This window comes from Salmo salar, chromosome ssa12 (assembly GCF_905237065.1).
Source record: "Salmo salar chromosome ssa12, Ssal_v3.1, whole genome shotgun sequence".
Taxonomy (NCBI): domain Eukaryota; kingdom Metazoa; phylum Chordata; class Actinopteri; order Salmoniformes; family Salmonidae; genus Salmo; species Salmo salar.
Window position 1 is genome coordinate 78,468,647 of NC_059453.1, and position 21,786 is coordinate 78,490,432.

The window sequence follows — 21,786 nt, forward strand, 5'->3', positions numbered from 1 at the left end:
TAGGACTAAGGTTAACTCTTGTATCATGTACACCTCTGTTTAATGTCTCTGCAGTCCATGTCAACAGAATGACGTAGGGGAAACAACACCAGAATGTGTTATCATTACATACTTATAGTGGGAGAAGGCGGCTGGATGTGTACCCCGGTGAAAGTGTGGACTCACTCAAATTCTTTTGAATATACTGCCATAATGACATCTTTTCACTTTTATGTTGAAAAGTAGGTTAGGCCTATAGATGGAGCTGATGTTCAACACAGAGCAATAATCATGTAGGTTGTAGGCCTACAATATGGCCCATCAAAGGCATACTTTTATTTTCTGAAAATGTTAGGCCTATAATTTAAGTGAGGGGGAAAATAGGACAAAACCAGATCAAGTCTGGTAAAATAGTTACAACTGTTAGGTATGTTTCACTTTACAAATAGCTAGGCTTACATGACTCCAGTGAGTCATTTGACCAAACCCATATCAACAAAAAGGTGTAATGGGTTCGCACTCAAACAGATGTTGCATTAAGATTACTTCATTATTCTATTTTTCTGAACTATTTTCATTGTATCAAGGATAGCGTACCAAACCCATATCACTCAGCAGTAAACTGGATTGGCTGGTATCAAACCCCATATCATTCAGCAGTAAACTGGATTGGCGGTTACCAAACCCATATCAGTCAGCTGTAAACTGGATTGGCTGGTGTTTATGACTTCTTGCAAATGCTGGTGGAGGCACATGACGTAGTAAAACAAAAGTGAAACTGTACTGACATTCTCCGAATCCAAATGCAAGATAGCGTGGTGGCTCTCGTGGATTAGTCAATCATAAACCAATCTTTGTTAACCTTTAGAACATTTTCAATAGGCTACAGAGTACATTATTTTGTTATTAGGGAAAGGGCGCGGCAGAGTTAGTGGGCGTCCAGTGATAATAGGAAGAGAGCTGGCCCGAGCAGTAAGTAGTTTACTAAATTGAGACGACAACTTTTTAGGATGCGTCGCAGGTTTGAACGGCTGTGTCCATTTTTCCTGGTTCCAGTTCTCTCCTACTTACCCTGGAGATTGATCGTGGAAAATTGTTTTGCTTGGTTTTTGGAACGCACACGGAGAAGTATCTTGCCAAATGATCCTGACAGTCCAGAATCCTTTCCCAGTGAAGGAGTGTGGAGTCCAGAATCCCTTCCCAGTGAAGGAGTGAGGAGTCCAGAATCCTTTCCCAGTGAAAGTGTGGGGAGTCCAGAATCCCTTCCCAGTGAAGGAGTGTGGAGTCCAGAATCCCTTCCCAGTGAAGGAGTGTGGAGTCCAGAATCCCTTCCCAGTGGAAGTGTGGGGAGTCCAGAATCCCTTCCCAGTGGAAGTGTGGGGAGTCCAGAATCCCTTCCCAGTGGAAGTGTGGGGAGTCCAGAATCCCTTCCCAGTGGAAGTGTGGGGAGTCCAGAATCCCTTCCCAGTGGAAGTGTGGGGAGTCCAGAATCCTTTCCCAGTGGAAGTGTGGGGAGTCCAGAATCCCATTTTAGTGAAGAAGTGGAGAGTCCAGAAACCATTCTCAGTGGAGAAGTGGAGCTTCGGGTTCTCAGGTCAGCTAGGTCATATGATGTTGAAGACACGGATGAGTACTACTGCGAGTACGACTCGACATGGGAGGATGCTCCAAACAAAGGAACCAGTCGTCAAAAGTCCCAACATGTACGTACACAGGCCCCTGGGCCCTGATAAAAAAATTTTTGTGTGGACTCTCAGCAGATGAGTTTAGAATACTGTAGCCCAGGGGTATTCAACTCTTCCCCTATGAGGTCCGGAACCTGCTGGATTTCTGTTCTACATGATAATTAACTGTAGCCACCTGGTGTCCCAGGTCTAAGTCAGTCCCTGATTCGAAGGGAACAATGGAAAAATGCAGTGGAACTGGCTTTGAGGTCCAGAGTTGAGGGCTGTAGCCTATCTTATTGGCACCATAAAACACAGATGAAATATTACATTTTCCAAAGCAAAATGTACATGTAAAATATTTTTACCAATGTAGGCCTAGAATTATGGTAACAGAATATTATTAACTAATCCTTTAGAATGTTCTGACAAAAATAATTTTAAATGCATGGCTCAATGGCTTATACATGTGCTCTGTCATATGCCCAAATCTTCAGATAATTTGAAGACCTCAACAGATTATGATTCACTACTGTTCTTTGTACCTCATTCTCACTGTTGTATTTCCTCAGGAGTGGGCACACCAATACACCGGTTGGTCGCAAAAAGTAAGTGTTATGCTCTGATACATTGAGAATCAGGGTTTTGGGACAAGATTTATAATATAAGTTTAATATACGATATATAATATATTATATTTATTTAACCATTATTGTATTTCTACAACATTGCATCTCATATTGAGTAGCCTAAAGCTATTGCTCACCAATCAAAGCTCCGCCAAGGGGTTAGGAATACTGATGTATTATGTCTGTCTATGTGAAGATCTCTATCTTTAACTTCTAGATATATAAAATGGATATGAGTGATAAAGTCTGCTGTAGGCCTATGTCAGTAGCCAAGTAGAATGATTGCCGGCCTATGCAGCTAGTGAAATTTTCCTTCCAAGTTTTTGTTTTACTGTACATACTGCATGAGCTCAAACATGTGGGCCTATCAGTATTGTTTAGGTCAGGTGTTTCCATAACTGCCATTTTATGAACTCATGAAGTGAATGTGTTTTTAGTCACACAGGTTTAACAGATTCAAAAGTGCAGCAAAGGATATGCAAAAGTACAGGCATGATTATCCAGTAAGTCATTATTCTCTTCAAACAATCTTACACAATTTATGCTATTTCATATAAATCCACCTGATAATGATGGTGTGCCGCAGGCTGCATTATCAATCCTAATGCGGTTCTATTGCTGTTAATCATTCTCTCTTAGAAAAAAAAGGTGCTGAGTGGAACCACATAGGATTCTTCGGTTTGTCCCCATAGGTAGTGGTGTAGTGCAATTCTTTTAGGTGAGGGAGCAACAACAACAAAAACAGTTAGTGACAGTCATCATTTCCTCAATCAAAGTTTGTACCTACAGATGTAGCCTATTGAATAACCTAGCATTATAGAACAGCGCTCTCTAACCCCTGTTCCTGGAGAGCTATCCTCCTGTAGGTTTTCACTCCAACCCTGTTCCTGGAGAGCTATCCTCCTGTAGGTTTTCACTCCAACCCCAGTTGTAAGTAACCTGATTCATGTTATAAACCAGCTAATTATTAGAATCAGGTGCGCTAGATTAGGGTTAGAATGACCAAGTAGTGAACATAAAACATTACTACGTAGAATTGTAGGAAATCTATTTTTAAACAGCCATAAAATCAAGCTTTTGGTGTGGTGTATTCATACATCTCAATAAACTATAACCTATATGCATTATTACCTCTTAACTTGGCCCAATTCACATTTCCAATTTCCCACCCTGGCATACCAAGCTACAACGGGCTCAGCGTCCCAATAGCCAATAGAGGCTAAATATCCCAAGGATGGCTACAGCAACTTCCAGAGTGGGTCAGGCTCCTTGGGCTTTGCGGTGGCCACTCTGGTTTGTGTGTCCTTGGCAGAACAGTGTCACCGTAACCAAGTGGTCACATATCGTTCTGTGTTCCACTGCGCAAAGGGGGTCCGTGGAGTTTTCTGAACTTCAAGGCAGACACAGCATAAATGTAGATGTTTTTTTTCTACGTTCTGATTGGCCAAGTGGTCAAGCGTCCGACAGGCCTCCACAGTTCACACACGTAGCCTGTAGTTCTCCATCATTCTCGCCACTGCCAGAGAGAAGACAGGGAATACGCCACCATTTACCTACCTCAAGGCTGCTAAATAGTTCTACCAAGAACCCTTTTATCATCTGAATGGTTCCTCCAGCCATATTAGGCTTTACAATTAAACTCTTTATGACAATCAATACAGTATCACAAGGCCTTTCTTTGAGGGCCTAGTTATACCTTAACACAAGGGGTGTTAGGAAACTCCTGGTTTACAGACCACATCAGGCTGCAAGTCACATCATGCTGGCTTGCAAAGTGATATGTAATTCCTATTTGAATCCAGCCAAAGTGAGTATATCTAACAATTTTAACTTTTAATCACCCAAAACATGCTTTCAGAATGATTGCCATGGTAGGGAAGATTGATAGGTGAGACTACTTAAATAATCTAAACTGTGACCACCATCTCAGTAACGGGAGCAATACAGAAGGTATTCAAACCCCTTCACTTTTTACACCCTCAATTGTAATTGATTACACACAATACCCCATAATGTCAATTATGTAAAATAATATATATAATTAAAATGAAAAGCTGAAATGTTTTGAGTCAATACGTTTTCAAACCCTTTGATATGGCAAGTCTAAATAAGTTCAGGAGTAAAACTTTGTCACATAATAAGTTGCATGGACTGTTAGTGCAATAATAGTGTTTAACGTGATTTTGAATGACTACCTCATCTCTGTACCCCACACATGCAATTATCTGTAAGATCCCTCAGTCGAGCAGTGAATTTCAAAAATAGATTCAACCACAAAGACCAGGGAGGTTTTCCAACGCCTCACAAAGAGGCTATTGGTAGATGGGGTAAAATAAAATAAAGCAGACATTGAATATCCATTTGATCATGGTGAAGTTATTAATTATACATTGCATGGTGTATCAACCAACCCAGTCACTACAAAGATACAAGTGTCCTTCCTAACTCAGTTGTCGGAGAGGAAGGACACCGCGCAGGGATTTCACCATGAGCCCAATGGTGACTTTTAAACAGTAACAGAGTTTAATTGCTGTGATAGGAGAAAACTGAGGATGGATCAACAACATTTTAGTTACTCCATAATACTAACCTAATTGACAGAAGCCTTCTTGCCTTCCAAGAAACCATCAAAGAACCCTTTCTTCCAAAAACGGTTCTTAGGATGTTAAAGTTTCTAGGTAGAAGCTTTTACCTTACAAAGAACCCTCGTCTTCCTAAAAGGGTTCTTTAGATAAAAACAGTTCTTGGTGGAACCCTATTACTCCGCAAATAACTCTTTTTGAACCTGTTTTTCTTAGAGTGTAGTCAGTAGCTGGTACAGTCTTTAGCACTTGGTTCTTGTTTCCACAGGAGCGTAGATCAAACTTGTACTTCGGCGGGCAACAACAAGTAAATAAGTTCTCATTCCCTTGTGTAATACATGGAAAAACTGAATGATTTAAATAATCATTTCACTATCCAATTCCTCTATAATTCTTGTACTGTTTTGATACAACTCTCTGAGAAATATCCCCATTTCTGAATTTGCATTGCTTTTTCCCCCTCAGGATGATATGCCTAATTTACAGTTCTACCGTGAACAAATACCCTCTTCCCCTGATGGTAATGTATTTACTGTTTCTTTGAGTGCAGTTTCGATTTTAGAATACTTTTTTACTGTAACCTTTGCTCTGATTAGGTGTCTTCATTGAGGACTTTCACAATAATTGGAACAGGCAATATTTAAAACTGGAAAGAGTTCACTCATACATCCAATGGTTAGTTTCCTTTACATTTATATGGGCTTTCAATTATTTTTATTTAGAATATTAATTGTTATAATACAATTCTTTAAAATGTGTGTATATATATATATATATATATATACACAGTGCCTTGCGAAAGTATTCGGCCCCCTTGAACTTTTTGACCTTTTGCCACATTTCAGGCTTCAAACATAAAGATATAAAACTGTAATTTTTTTGTGAAGAATCAACAACAAGTGGGACACAATTATGAAGTGGAACGAAATGTATTGGATATTTCAAACTTTTTTTAACAATTAAAAAACGGAAAAATTGGGCGTGCAAAATTATTCAGCCCCCTTAAGTTAATACTTTGTAGCGCCACCTTTTGCTGCGATTACAGCTGTAAGTCGCTTGGGGTATGTCTCTATCAGTTTTGCACATCGAGAGACTGACATTTTTGCCCATTCCTCCTTGCAAAACAGCTCGAGCTCAGTGAGGTTGGATGGAGAGCGTTTGAACAGCAGTTTTCAGTTCTTTCCACAGATTCTCGATTGGATTCAGGTCTGGACTTTGACTTGGCCATTCTAACACCTGGATATGTTTATTTGTGAACCATTCCATTGTAGATTTTGCTTTATGTTTTGGATCATTGTCTTGTTGGAAGACAAATCTCCATCCCAGTCTCAGGTCTTTTGCAGACTCCATCAGGTTTTCTTCCAGAATGGTCCTGTATTTGGCTCCATCCATCTTCCCATCAATTTTAACCATCTTCCCTGCCCCTGCTGAAGAAAAGCAGGCCCAAACCATGATGCTGCCACCACCATGTTTGACAGTGGGGATGGTGCGTTCAGGGTGATGAGCTGTGTTGCTTTTACGCCAAACATAACGTTTTGCATTGTTGCCAAAAAGTTCGATTTTGGTTTCATCTGACCAATGCACCTTCTTCCACATGTTTGGTGTGTCTCCCAGGTGGCTAGTGGCAAACTTTAAACAACACTTTTTATGGATATCTTTAAGAAATGGCTTTCTTCTTGCCACTCTTCCATAAAGGCCAGATTTGTGCAGTATACGACTGATTGTTGTCCTATGGACAGAGTCTCCCACCTCAGCTGTAGATCTCTGCAGTTCATCCAGAGTGATCATGGGCCTCTTGGCTGCATCTCTGATCAGTTTTCTCCTTGTATGAGCTGAAAGTTTAGAGGGACGGTCGGGTCTTCGTAGATTTGCAGAGGTCTGATACTTCATCCATTTCAATATTATCGCTTGCACAGTGCTCCTTGGGATGTTTAAAGCTTGGGAAATCTTTTTGTATCCAAATCCGGCTTTTAACTTCTCCACAACAGTATCTCGGACCTGCCTGGTTTGTTCCTTGTTCTTCATGATGCTCTCTGCGCTTTAAACGGACCTCTGAGACTATCACAGAGCAGGTGCATTTATACGGAGACTTGATTACACACAGGTGGATTCTATTTATCATCATTAGTCATTTAGGTCAACATTGGATCATTCAGAGATCCTCACTGAACTTCTGGAGAGAGTTTGCTGCACTGAAAGTAAAGGGGCTGAATAATTTTGCACACCCAATTTTTCAGTCTTTTATTTGTTAAAAAAGTTTGAAATATCCAATAAATTTCGTTCCACTTCATGATTGTGTCCCACTTGTTGTTGATTCTTCACAAAAAATGACAGTTTTATATCTTTATGTTTGAAGCCTGAAATGTGGCAAAAGGTCGAAAAGTTCAAGGGGGCCGAATACTTTCGCAAGGCACTGTATATGTGTGTGTGTGTGTGTGTGTATATATATATATATATATATATATATATATATATATATATACTGTATATATATATATTTTTTAAACAAACATTTATTTTAGGTTGTTCCCTCTTCAAGAACCAGGAATGAATAATCAAGCCAAGGAACTCACCATAAAGGAAATTGAGGTACTTCTAGTAGTTTCTTTGAGCAAGGAAATGTTCTTTACATATTGCATTTACATAGAGGCAACTACGAAAATAAAGGAAATACAAGAGTAAATGGGGGATACAAAGTATATTGAAAGCAGGTGCTTTCACAAAGGTGTCGTTCCTGGGTTAATTAAGCAATTAACATCCCATCATGCTTAGGGTCATGTATAAAAATGCCCAGTTGCCCATTATTTTGGCTAAAATGGCTAGAAGAAGAGATCTCAGTGACTTTGAAAGAGGGGTCTCAAAGGAGAATAGGAGGTTTAAAGTGTGTGTGTCATCAGATCTTAACCCAAATTCTGGAGCGGTCCCTGAGAAAGCGTTTTCCATCAACAAAACACCAAATGATGGAATTTTTCATAGAAGAATGGTGTCGCATCCCTCCAATATAGGTCCAGACACGTGAAATCTATGCCAAGGAGCATTGAAGATGTTATGGCGGCTCGTGGTGGCCCAACGCACTATCAAATCGAATCAAATGTTATTTGTCACATGCTTCATGAACAACCGGTGTAGACTAACACTGAAATGCTTACTTAGTGGCCCTTCCCAACAATGCTGAGACAAGATGAGATTATAATAATAATAGAGAAATGGTAACACAAGGAATAAATACACAATGAGTAACAATAAGTTGGCTATACACGGGGTACAAGTACCGAGTCGATGTGCAGTGGTACGAGGAAATTGAGGTAGATCTGTACATATAAGTAGAGGTAAAGTGACTAGGCAACAGGATAGATAATAAACAGTAGCAACAGCGTATGTGATTAGTATGGAAGTGTGTGTGTGGCAACAGTATGCCTGTGTGTACAGTTGAAGTCTGAAGTTTACAAACACCTTAGCCAAATACATTTAAACTCAGTTTTTCACAATTCCTGACATTTAATCCTAGTAAAAATTCCCTGTCTTAGGTCAGTTAGGATCACCACTTTTATTTTAAGAATGTGAAATGTCAGAATAATAGTAGAGAGAATTATTTATTTCAGCTTTTATTTCTTTCATCTCATTCCCAGTGGGTCAGAAGTTTACATACACTCAATTAGTATTTGGTAGCATTGCCTTTAAATTGTTTAACTTGTGTCAAACATTTCGGGTAGCCTTCCACAAGCTTCCCACAATAAGTTGGGTGAATTTTGGCCCATTCCTCCTGACAGAGCTGGTGTAACTGAGTCAGGTTTGTAGGCCTCCTTGCTCGCACACAATTTTTCAGTTCTGCTCACAAAGGTTCTATGGTATTGAGGTCAGGGCTTTCTGATGGCCACTCCAATACCTTGACTTTGTTGTCCTTAAGCCATTTTGCCACAACTTTAGAAGTATGCTTGGGTCATTGTCCATATGGAAGACCCATTTGCGACCAAGCTTTAACTTCCTGACTGATGTCTTGAGATGTTGCTTCAATATATCCACATCGTTTTCCTTTCTCATGATGCCATCTATTTTGTGAAGTGCACCAGTCCAGCAAAGCACCCCCACAACATGATGCTGCCACCACCGTGCTTCACGGTTGGGATGGTGTTCTTCGGCTTGCAAGCCTCCCCCTTTTTCCTCCAAACATAACGATGGTCATTATGGCCAAACAGTTCTATTTTAGTTTCATCAGACAAGAGGACATTTCTCCAAAAAGTACGATCTTCGTCCCCATGTGCAGTTGCAAACCGTAGTCTGGCTTTTATATGACGGTTTTGGAGCAGTGGCTTCTTCCTTGCTGAGCGGCCTTTCAGGTTATGTCGATATAGGACTCGTTTTACTGTGGATATAGATACTTATGTACCTGTTTCCTCCAGCATCTTCACAAGGTCCTTTGCTGTTGTTCTGGGATTGATTTGCACTTATCGCACCAAAGTACGTTCATCTCTAGGAGACAGAAAACGTCTCCTTCCTGAGCGGTATGACCGCTGCGTGGTCCTATGGTGTTTATACTTGCGTACTATTGTTTGTACAGATGAACGTGGTACCTTCAGGCGTTTGGAAATTGCTCCCAAGGATGAGCCAGACTTGTGGAGGTCTACAAAAAATATTCTGAGGTCTTGGCTGATTTCTTTAGATTTTCCCATGATGTCAAGCAAAGAGGCACAAAGTTTGAAGGTAGGCCTTGAAATACATCCACAGGTGCACCTCCAATTGGCTCAAATTATGTCACTTAGCCTATTAGAAGCTTCTAAAGCCATGACATCATTTTCTGGAATTTTCCAAGCTGTTTAAAGGCACAGTCAACTTAGTGTATGTAAACTTCTGACCCACTGGAATTTTGATACAGTGAATTATAAGTTAAATAATCTGTCTGTAAACAATTGTTGGAAAAATTGCTTGTGACACAAAGTAGATGTCCTAGCCGACTTGCCAAAACTATAGTTTGTCAGCAAGAAATGTGTGGAGTAGTTGAAAAATGAGTTTTAATGACTCCAACCTAAGTGTATGTAAACCTCCGACTTCAACTGTTCATGTTATATGTGAGTGTGTGTGTGTGTGTGTGTGTGTGTAGAGTCAAAAGATTTTGTGCAAAAAGAAGTCAATGCAGATAGTTAACCACAAGACTATTTAGCAGTCTTATGGCTTGGGGGCAGAAGCTGTTCAGGGTCCTGTTGTTTCCAGACTTGGTGCATCGGTACTCCTTGCCGTGCGGTAGCAGAGAGAACAGTCTATGAATTGGGTGGCAGGAGTCTTTGACAATTTTTAGGGCCTTCCTCTGACACCGCCTGGTATAGAGGTCCGAGATGGTAGGGAGCTCGGCCCCAGTGATGTTCTTGGCCGTATGCATTACACTCTGTAGCGCCTTGTGGTTGGATGTGAAGCAATTGCCATACCAAGTGTTGATGTGGCCAGTCAAGATTCTCTCAATGTAGAACTTTTTGAGGATCTGAGGGCCCATGCCATATCTTTTCTGTCTTGGGGTGTTTGGACCATGATAGTTTGTTGGTGATGTGGACACCAAGGAACTTGAAACTCTCAACCCACTCCACTACAGCCCCGTCGACGTTAATGGGGGCCTGTTTGGCCAACCTTTTAGTCCACGATCAGCTCCTTTGTCTTGCTCACATTGAGGGAGAGGTTGTTGTCCTGGCACCACACTGCCAGTTCTCTGACCTTCTCCCTATAGGCTGTCTCATCGTTGTCGGTGATCAGGTCTACCACTGTTGTATTGTCAGCAAACTTAACGATGGTGTTGGAGTCGTGTTTGGCCACGCAGTCGTGGGTGAACAGGAAGTACAGGAGGGGACTAAGTGTTGAGGATCAGCATGGCAGACGTGTTGTTGCCTACCCTTACCACCTGGGGCGGCCCAACCAGGATCCAGTTGCATACCGCCCCAACAGATCCACAGATGAAAAGATCTCAATCGCACTCCACCCTGCCCTTTCCCACCTGGACAAAAGGAACACCTATGTTCATTGACTACAGCTCAGCATTCAATTGACATTCACAACTACAGTACCGTGCAAAAGTATTCACCCCCTTGCTGTTTTTCCTATTTTGTTGCATTACAACATGTCATTTAAATGGATTTTTATTTGGATTTCATGTAATGGACATACACAAAATAGTCGAAATTGGTGAAGTGAAATGAAAAAGATTACTTGTTCCAAAGAAAAAATTAATAACAAAAGGAAAAGCGGTGTGTGCATATGTATTCATCCTCTTTGCTATGACGCCCCTAAATAAGATCTGGTGCAACCAATTATCTTCAGAAGTCACATAATTAGTTAAATAAAGTCCACCTGTGTGCAATCTAAGTGTCACATGATCTGTCACATGATCTCAGTATATATACACCTGTTCTGAAAGGCCCTAGAGTCTGCAACACCACTAAGCAAGGGGCATCACCAAACAAGCGGCACCATGAAGACCAAGGACCTCTCCAAACAAGTCAGGGACAAAGTTGTGGAGAAGTACTGTTCAGGGTTGGGTTCTAAAAAAATATCCGTAACTTTGAAAATCCCACAGAGCACAATGAAATTGAAAGAATATGGAACAACAACAAACCTGCCAAGAGAGGGCCGCCCACCAAAACTCACGGACCAGACAAGGAGGGCATTAATCAGAGAGGCAACAAAGAGACCAAAGATAACCCTGAAGGAGCCGCAAAGCTCCACAGCGGAGATTGGAGTATCTGTACATAGGACCACTTGAAGCAGTACACTCCACAGAGCTGGGCTTTACGGAAAAGTGGCCAGAAAAAAAGCCATTGCTTAAAGAAAAAAATAAGCAAACATGTTTGGTGTTCGCCAAAAGGCATGTGGGAGACTCCCCAAACGTATGGAAGAAGGTACTCTGGTCAGATGAGACTAAAATGTTGCTTTTTGGCCATCAAGGAAAACACTATGTCTGGCACAAACCCAACACCTCTCATCACTCCAAGAACACCATCCCCACAGTGAAGTATGGTGGGAGCAGCATCATGCTGTGGGGATGTTTTTCATCAGCAGGGACTGGGAAACTGGTCAGAATTGAAGGAATGATGGATGGCGCTAAATACAGGGAAATTCTTGAGGGAAACCTGTTTCAGTCTTCCAGAAATTTGAGACTGGGACAGAGGTTCACCTTCCAACAGGACAATGACCCTAAGCATACTGCTAAAGCAACACTTGAGTGGTTTAAGGGGAAACATTTAAGTGTCTTGGAATGGCCTAGTCAAAGCCCAGACCTCAATTCAATTGAGAATCTGTGGTATGACTTAAATATTGCTGTACACCAGCAAGGAACCCATCCAACTTGAAGGAGCTGGAGCAGTTTTGCCTTGAAGAATGGCCAAAAATCCCAGTGGCTAGATGTGCCAAGCTTATAGAGACTTACCCCAAGAGACTTGCAGCTTTAATTACTGAAAAAGGTGTCTCTACAAAGTATTGACTTTGGGGGGGTGAATAGTTATGCACGCTCAAGTTTTCTGTTTCTTTTTGTCTTATTTCTTGTTTGTTTCATAATAAAACAATATTTTGCATCTTCAAAGTGGTAGGCATGTTGTGTAAATCAAATGATACAACCCCCCCCCAAAAAAATCTATTTTAATTCCAGGTTGTAAGGCAACAGAATAGGAAAAATGCCAAGAGAGTTGAATACTTTCGCAAGGCACTTTATGTGAGAATGCTGTTCATTGACTACAGCTCAGTGTTCAATGTGAATGTTTAAAGGTCTTGCTCACATCGGCTACCGAGAGCAATATCACACAGTCATCCAGAACAGCTGGTGCTCTCGTGCATGCTTCAGTGTTGCTTGCCTCGAAGCAACCATAAAAGGCATTTAGCTCGTCTGGTAGGCTCGCATCACAGGGCAGCTCGCGTCTGGGTTTCCTTTGTAGTCTGTAATAGTTTTCAAGCCCTACCACATCCGACGAGCGTCAGAGCCAGTGTAGTAGGATTCAATCATAATCCTGTGTTGACGCTTTGCTTGTTTGATGGTTCGTCTGAGGGCATAGCGGGATTTCTTATAAGCATCTGGATTAGTGTACCACTCCTTGAAAGCGGCAGCTCTAGCCTTTAGCTCGATGCGGATGTTGGCAGTAATCCATGGCTTCTGGTTGGGATATGTACGTACAGTCACTGTGGGGACGACATTGTCAATACGCTTATTGATGAAGCCGATGACTTCATTGGAGCCATTGGATGAATCCCGGCACATTCCAGTCTGGCTAGCAAAACAGTCCTGTAGCGTAGCATCCGAGTCATCTGACCACTTCCGTATTGAACGAGTCACTGGTAATTCCTGCTTATGTTTTTGCTTGTAAGCAGGAATCGGGAGGATAGAATTATGGTCAGATTTGCCAAATGGAGGGCAGGGGAGAGCTTTGTATGCATCTCTGTGTGTGGAGTAAAGGTGGTCTAGGATTTTTTTCCCTGGTTGCAAATGTGACATGCTGGTAAAAATGTTGTAAAACTGATTTAAGTTTGCCTGCATTAAAGTCCATGGCCACTAGGAGCGCCGCTTCTGGGTGAGCATTTTCTTGTTTGCTTATGGCCTTAGTGCCAGCATCGGCCTGTGGTGACAAATAGACTGCTACGAATAATATAGATGAGAACTCTCTTGGTAGATAGTGTGGTCTACAGCTTATCATAAGGTACTCTACCTCAGGCGAGCAATACCTTGAGACTTCTTTAATATTAGACATTGCACACCATTGACAAAAAGACACACACCCCACCCCTAGTCTTACCAGATGTGGCTTTTTCTCTGTTCTGCCGGTGCATTGAAAATCCCCCCAGCTCTATTTTGTCTGTGTCGACGTTCAGCCACGACTCAGTGAAACATAAGATATTACAGTTTTTAATGCCCCATTGGTGGGATAATCGTAATCGTAGGTCATCAATTTTACTTTCCAATGATTGCATGTTAGCAAGTAGAACGGATGGCAGTGGGAGTTTACTCGCTCGCCAACGAATTATCCAAAGGCAGCCCGACCTGCGCCCTCTTTTCCTCCGCCTTTTCTTCACGCAAATGACGGGGATTTGGGCCTGTTCCCGGGAAAGCAGTATATCCTTCTCGTCGGACTCGTTAAAGAAAAAAGCTTCTTCCAGTTCGTGGTGAGTAATCTCTGTTCTGATGTCCAGCAGCAACATGTACAAAATAAGTTACAAGTGGGTCCAAGTTGTCTGGGGTGATGGTGTTGATGTGAGCCATGACCAGCCTTTCAAAGCATTTCATGGCTACAGATTTGAGTGCCACGGGGCGATAGTCATTTTGCCAGGTTTCCTTGGTGTACTTGGGCACAGGGACTATGGTGATCTGCTTGAAACATGTAGGTATTACAGACTGGGTCAGGGAGAGGTTAAAAATGTCAGTGAAGCATACACTTTCCAACTGGTCAGTGAATACTCTGAGTACGTGTCCTGGTATTCCATCAGGCCCTGCATCCTTGTGAATATTAACCTGTTTAAAGGTCTTACACACATTGGCTACGGAGAGCAAGATCACAGTCTTCCGGAACAGCTGGTGCTCTGATGCATAGTTCAGAGCAGAGTTTTTTTTTTTTTTTAAGGGGGGTAGATCAGCTTTAATATTGCAGTTAAGTTGTGGCTTCCATTGATGTAATTGTCTGCTTAAATATATATATATATATATATATATATTTTTTTTTAAATCCCCTAACCCTACCTCCCCTAATTGGAGTAAACTAATGGACAACAACACTTAGGTTTCTACTTCCATCTTATACATACTAAATACATTTTTCAGACACAGTATATTTTACAATAGTTACTGTATCTTTTGTTTGTTTTTAGTCCCATCCTTCAGCTACTCTCAACCTCGCCCATCTATCTCAAAAGACCATCCAGTTTTTATTTCTGTTTGCCTTCTATTTTTTCAACTGTGCTGTGATGTTTCACAAAAGTTCTGAACCTTTCTATTCTCATAGTTTCTACAGATTGTAAATTGAAAAATTTTGTTAAGAGTATTATTATATTATTGATCAATTGACTATGACTTTTCAAATCACCATGCAGTGCTATTTGCAGAGTTAGCTCCAGGTAAATAATTTTAATTGAAAAACTTTTGAATCTGGCATCGGTTTGTGTATCAGTTCATAAACAATGTGCCATGGAATCGGAACATCGAAAATCTCTTCCCAACTATTTTGTAATCTATATGGCACAGCTGTCAATTTATTGGTCCTTAAATGCAGCTGGTATACTTTTTATTTATCACACCTTTAACCAATTTTGGTCTTTAATGCAGGGCCGACAGACAAGTTCCCTACTTTCCCCACCTTCCACTTCTCTTCCATTTTTGCGGTAATGCTGCAATTAGTTGGTTGTAATTTTGGGTCGAGCAGACATTTCCATATATTTTTGTTAGCTGAATGTGTGTCATAACTTCACCAGTCCTATTTATGATATAATTTACAAAGATTATCATTTTTTATCAATGAGTATATTTGAGTTTAACCATAATAATAGTTTTCTGGTGGATTAAACTGAAATTGCAACCAACTTTCTATGGCTTGTTTCATTTTCAAATAACCCGAAAGTAAGAGCTTGTAATCTGAATAAAGGGAAAAAGCCATTCTTGAACATGATGTGAGACATTGTTACTAATCTGCTAGAGAACCAGTTCAGATTTAAGTATAACTTTTGTAATACTGATGCCTTTAGTGACAGGACTAATGCTTTAATATTTAATCATTTCTGCCCTCCGAATTCATATTCATTATATAAATAGGCCCGTTCAATTTTGGCTGGTTCAGTGTTGCTTGCCTCGAAGCGAGCATAGAAGGTATTTAGCTTGTCTGGTAGGCTCATTTCACTGGGCAGTTCGGCTGGATTTCCCTTTGAAATCTGTGATAGTTTGCAAGCCCTGCAACATCCAACGAGCGCCAGAACTGGCGTAGTAGGATTTGATCTTAGTCCTGTGTTGGCGCTTTGTATGTTAGATGGCTCGTTGGAGGTCGTAGTGGGATTTCTAATAAACGCCTGGATTAGTGTCCCACTCCTTGAAAGTGGCAGCTCTAGCCTTTAGCTCAGTGCGGATGTTGCCTGTAATCCATGGCTTCTGGTTGGGGTCTGTACGTATGGTCATGCGATTCTGTGTGTGGAGTAAAGATGATCTTGAGTTTTGTTGCCTCTAGTTGCAATGTGACATGCTGGTAAAAATGAGGTAAAAGGGATTTCAGTTTCCCTACAGTAAAATCATTGGCCATGAGAAGCGCCGCCTCTGGATGTGCATTTTCTGGTTTGCTTATGGCCCTATACAGTTTGAGTGCGGTCTTAGTGCCAACATCGGTTTGTGGTGGTAAATAGACAGCTACAAAAAATGTGTGTGGTAAATAGTATGTTCTGCATTTTATCATGAGTTATTGTAACTCAGGTGAGCAAAAATGTGATGCTTCCTTAAAATTAGAGATCGCACACCAATTGTTGTTGACAAATGGACACACCCCTCCTCCCTTTGTCTTACCTGAGGCTGCCGGCCAGTCTTGACGATGCATAGAAAAACTAGGGAGATGTATATTATCCTTGTCCCCATTCAGCCATAACTCTAAGAAACATAGAATATTACCATTTTCCAGGTCCTGTTGATAGGATGGTCTCGAATGGAGCTCATCCAGTTTGTTCTCTAGTGACTGCACGTTCACCAATAGAACGGAGAGTACAGGTGGTTTATTAGCTCGCCGATATAATCTCGTCAAGGTGCCTCCTCGCCTGCCTTTCTTGCGCCGTTGCTTCTTCTTTCGAGTCCCGGAGATTAGGGCCTAGTCCGGAGGAAGCAGAACATCCAGAGCTGCCGACTCATTGAAGTAGAAATGTTCATTCAAATTGAGGTTAGTGATCGCTGTTCTGATGTCCAGAAGCTGTTTTCAGTCATAGGAAATTATGGCGGAGACACTGTACCAAAAAAACTATGCTGGTATTTGCTTTATTTTGTCAGTTACCTGTATGTCATCTATTGACTGGTGGGCTTAGAAATGAATGAAAATATAATTTGTTCATAATTGTTCTGAATGAAAATCTTCTACTTCCTCAGGCTTTCCTTCAAGATGAAACTGCGAAGAAGAGGCTGGTCAAGTCCTACAAGCTCATGCTGGACTTCTACGGCATACAGCTGTCAAATGAAACAACAGGAAACGTGCGACGGGCAAATAACTGGTATAAGAGATTTGACAACCTGAACAGGTTAGCAATTTCTTCATTGGGTCATTTAACTGTTATTTTATAGTGATTGCGATACATAATACCTACAATTTCAGTTTTCAAATGAACCTTCTGAGAATAACAGTATCCTTGTATTTTTGTTGTTCTTGTGTTTTCGTTCATGATAGAAACACACACAACAACCTGCGCATCACCCGCATCCTGAAGTGCCTGGGCACTCTGGGGTTCCCCCATTACCAGGCCCCACTCGTCCGCTTCTTCCTGGAAGAAACTCTTGTCAAAGGCAACCTGAACAATGTGAAGGAGAGCGTGCTCAACTACTTCATCTTTGCTGTCATTGATAAGCAAAAGCGCAGGGATCTAGTTGAGTATGCCTACAAGCACTATGAGCCCAAACATGAGTTTGTGTGGTGCCCCAAGAAGATCCAGATGACTTTCTCAAATGGAGAAGAATTCTCAGATAATAAGCAAACAATGGCAGGCCATTACCAGCATGGTAACTACTTAGATGAAAGAGATGTCAGTGACGACCTATCCATTCCTCGCAATGCTATTGTTAGCACAGCTGGTTCCATTCGGGACCCTGTTCCAAGATTGGTTTCCCCCAAAAATGGTGATTTGGCCCCTGAGCGTGCATCAATTAGGCATTATGAAGATGTTCCAAAGTATGTAGCTACTGGCTCTACAGGGCACTCACATACTGCCCAAGGTAATGTAAAGACTCGGTCCCCCACCAAAGATGTTTTTAATAATCAGGGAAATGAGAAAATAGAGAGTGCACCCACTAAAGATTCAGGAGGCAAGAACAATTCAGTGAAAGAGCCACTTAAAGAGGTTTCACTGAGTCAGTTAAAGACTGAATGCTCAGCAATTGAGCAATGTACTCAAGAGGTATCCCAGAGCCCGGATAAGAGCACTGAGGGTTCAGCCATAGACCCATGTCCTAAAGACCCATCCCAGAGCCAGGTTCAGACCACTGAGGGTCCAGCCATAGAGCTATCTCCTCATAAGGTACCCCGGAGCAAGGTTAATAAAGCCAGAACCAGAGATGCCCCAAAGAGCTGCCGTGCCAAAAAGCCTAGAATTGGGGAAATGACCAAAACAGTTTCGGAGAGCACCAGTAAAACGCCAAATAAGAATCCTCCTTCTACCAGAGAAAAGCAATAGTATCTGGACATTAAACAGGTGTTTAATGTAACAGTGGAGATATGAATAAGATGAGTGTATTCATCCAAATAGGTAGATTGTTTAGCAACCAGAACCAGAGGGCATAAAAGAAAAGGGGAAGATTTTGATATTTTAATAAAGTATAATGAAATTATAATTGACTTATGTATACTTAGTATCAGTGGTGTAAAGTACTTAAGTAAAAATACTTTAAAGTAATACTTAAGTTGTTTTTTGGGGTATCTGTACTTTATTTTACAATTTATATTTTTACTTCACTACATTTTTACTCCACTACATTCCTAAAGAAAATAATGTACTTTTTACTCCATACATTTTCTATGACACCCAAAAGTACTCGTTACATTTGGAATGCTTAGCAGGACAGGAAAATGGTCCAATTCACGCACTTATCAAGAGAACATCCCTGGTCATCCCTACTGCCTCTGACTCACTAAACACACATGCTTGGTTTGTAAATGATGTCTGAGTGTTGGTGTGCCCCTGGCTATCTGTAAATGATGTTGGAGTGTGCCCCTTGCTATCTGTAAATGATGTTGGAGTGTGCCCCTTGCTATCTGTAAATGATGTTGGAGTGTGCCCCTGGCTATCTGTAAATGATGTCTTGAGTGTTGGAGTGTGCCCCTGGCTATCTGTAAATGATGTCTGAGTGTTGGAGTGTGCCCCTGGCTATCTGTAAATGATGTCTGAGTGTTGGAGTGTGCCCCTGGCTATCTGTAAATGATGTCTGAGTGTTGGAGTGTGCCCCTGGCTATCTGTAAATGATGTCTGAGTGTTGGAGTGTGCCCCTGGCTATCTGTAAATGATGTCTGAGTGTTGGAGTGTGCCCCTGGCTATCTGTAAATAAAAACAGAAAAAAATGTCATGGTTCCGTCTGGTTTGCTTAATATAAGGAATTTGAAAGTATTTGTTATATATTTTTGCAATTACATTTACTTTTGATACTTGAGTATATTTAAAACCAAATACTTTTAGAATTTTACTCAAGTAGTATTTTACTGATTTGACTTTTACTTGAGTCATTTTCTATTAAGGTATCTTTACCTTTACTCAAGAATGACAATTGGGTAGTATATTCACCACTGCTTAGTGTAGGTATAAATAGCATAACCATTTAACAGTTTATAAAAAAACAACAGCTCATTTTGTTATATAGATATACACTGCTCAAAAAAATAAAGGGAACACTTAAACAACACAATGTAACTCCAAGTCAATCACACTTCTGTGAAATCAAACTGTCCACTTAGGAAGCAACACTGATTGACAAAACATTTCACATGCTGTTGTGCAAATGGAATAGACAACAGGTGGAAATTATAGGCAATTAGCAAGACACCCCCAATAAAGGAGTGGTTGTGCAGGTGGTGACCACAGACCACTTCTCAGTTCCTATGCTTCCTGGCTGATGTTTTGGTCACTTTTGAATGCTGGCGGTGCTTTCACTCTAGTGGTAACATGAGATGGAGTCTACAACCCACACAAGTGGCTCAGGTAGTGCAGCTCATCCAGGATGGCACATCAATGCGAGCTGTGGCAAGAAGGTTTGCTGTGTCTGTCAGCGTAGTGTCCAGAGCATGGAGGCACTACCAGGAGACAGGCCAGTACATCAGGAGACGTGGAGGAGGCCGTAGGAGGGCAACAACCCAGCAGCAGGACCGCTACCTCCGCCTTTGTGCAAGGAGGAGCAGGAGGAGCACTGCCAGAGCCCTGCAAAATGACCTCCAGCAGGCCACAAATGTGCATGTGTCTGCTCAAACAGTCAGAAACAGACTCCATGAGGGTGGTATGAGGGCCCGACGTCCACAGGTGGGTTTTGTGCTTACAGCCCAACTCCGTGCAGGACGTTTGGCATTTGCCAGAGAACACCAAGATTGGCAAATTCGCCACTGGCGCCCTGTGCTCTTCACAGATGAAAGCAGGTTCACGCTGAGCACATGTGACAGACGTGACAGAGTCTGGAGACGCCATGCAGAATGTTCTGCTGCCTGCAACATCCTCCAGCATGACCGGTTTGGCGGTGGGTCAGTCATGGTGTGGGGTGGCATTTCTTTGGGGGGCCGCCAGAGGTAGCCTGACTGCCATTAGGTACTGAGATGAGATCCTCAGACCCCTTGTGAGACCATATGCTGGTGCGGTTGGCCCTGGGTTCCTCCTAATGCAAGACAATGCTAGACCTCATGTGGCTGGAGTGTGTCAGCAGTTCCTGCAAGAGGAAGGCATTGATGCTATGGACTGGCCCTCCCGTTCCCCAGACCTGAATCCAATTGAGCACATCTGGGACATCATGTCTCGCTCCATCCACCAACACCACGTTGCACCACAGACTGTCCAGGAGTTGGCGGATGCTTTAGTCCAGGTCTGGGAGGAGATCCCTCAGGAGACCATCCGCCATCTCATCAGGAGCATGCCCAGGCGTTGTAGGGAGGTCATACAGGCACGTGGAGGCCACACACACTACTGAGCCTCATTTTGACTTGTTTTAAGGACATTACATCAAAGTTGGATCAGCCTGTAGTGTGGTTTTCCACTTTAACTTTGAGTGTGACTCCAAATCCAGACCTCCATGGGTTGATAAATTGGATTTCCATTGATTATTTTTGTGTGATTTTGTTGTCAGCACATTAAACTATGTAAAGAAAAAAGTATTTAATAAGATTATTTCATTCATTCAGATCTAGGATGTGTTATTTTAGTGTTCCCTTTATTTTTTTGAGCAGTGTATATTTCATTACCGGTAACTATCTTGGTAGAACTGTGTGATCTGGGCCTGGATTCCCAAAAGCATTTTAAGGCTGAGGTCATCCTTCGTAGGACCATCTTTAAATCTCAGAGCTGTTTCCCAAAACCATTGTTATTAATGTTGCACTTGAAAACGGTTGTAATCTAACGCCTACCTCAGACCACCCGTAGAACAGCTAAGTGCGTCGCTAGATGCTTTTTTGCCCTCCCGCGTCACTTTATACAAAGATCTCCACTAAACATAGAAACAAATGGTTTATCCGTCAATTTCAGAACACAGTTGACTACACATACAACGTTGTCAATGTTTTTGCAATTAACACACAAGCAACATATAAAAAGATCGCTGCCTTTCTTTCGATCCTATCAGTATCGACACATGCTCCAAAGACCACTAGCGAACGTTCTTACTGCATGGGGTTTTGGAAAACGCGTGATGCATCTTTGTCAGTTGTAGGCAAGATACATCATTAAAACACTTGTAAACCTAAATTCCATTGCTATCGGGAAACCAGGCCCTGGTCAGTCACTGTTTTTAATGATCATTCTTGCTTGCCTTTTTGGAGGGTAACTTCACCACTTTTCAACCTCATTTTCATTATCTCCACCACAATACCAGTGTCAATGTATGTTAAAAAAAATTGTCAAAAAATAAAAAGGAGCATTTCTAAGTTTTGTAGAAAAAAATATTAAGCTACCAGATGACATGAAAAGTTAAAACATTTTAAAAACTGATTTTCAAACACTATGACATTTGCGGTGACGCCCTCGGGCTGGAAACTACGCAGGTTTTTCAAATCACTTTTTTAC

General features: G+C 41.6%; 1 protein-coding gene across 1 annotated transcript; it reads left to right on the forward strand.

Annotated features, from left to right (window-relative positions):
- The first annotated feature begins 744 nt into the window (after positions 1-744).
- LOC106565796 (opioid growth factor receptor) lies at positions 745-18,839 on the forward strand. The gene is made up of 9 exons (XM_014133339.2): positions 745-1,682; positions 2,216-2,251; positions 2,710-2,775; positions 5,123-5,161; positions 5,320-5,374; positions 5,451-5,529; positions 7,377-7,443; positions 16,919-17,067; positions 17,214-18,839. Exons 1-9 carry the CDS (start codon positions 990-992, stop codon positions 18,211-18,213), a joined length of 2,184 nt encoding a protein of 727 aa, XP_013988814.2. The 5' UTR covers positions 745-989; the 3' UTR covers positions 18,214-18,839.
- Positions 18,840-21,786: the final 2,947 nt, after the last annotated feature.

What these genes read in the sequence shown, in the direction of transcription:
- LOC106565796 (XM_014133339.2), top strand. Translation starts at nt 990, where the DNA reads ATGCGTCGCAGGTTTGAACGGCTGTGTCCATTTTTCCTGGTTCCAGTT. An exon ending in ACACCGGTTGGTCGCAAAAA is followed by an intron (nt 2,252 to 2,709) that starts GTAAGTGTTATG and finishes ATGTGTTTTTAG; the next exon opens with TCACACAGGTTTAACAGATT. An exon ending in AATACCCTCTTCCCCTGATG is followed by an intron (nt 5,375 to 5,450) that starts GTAATGTATTTA and finishes TGCTCTGATTAG; the next exon opens with GTGTCTTCATTGAGGACTTT.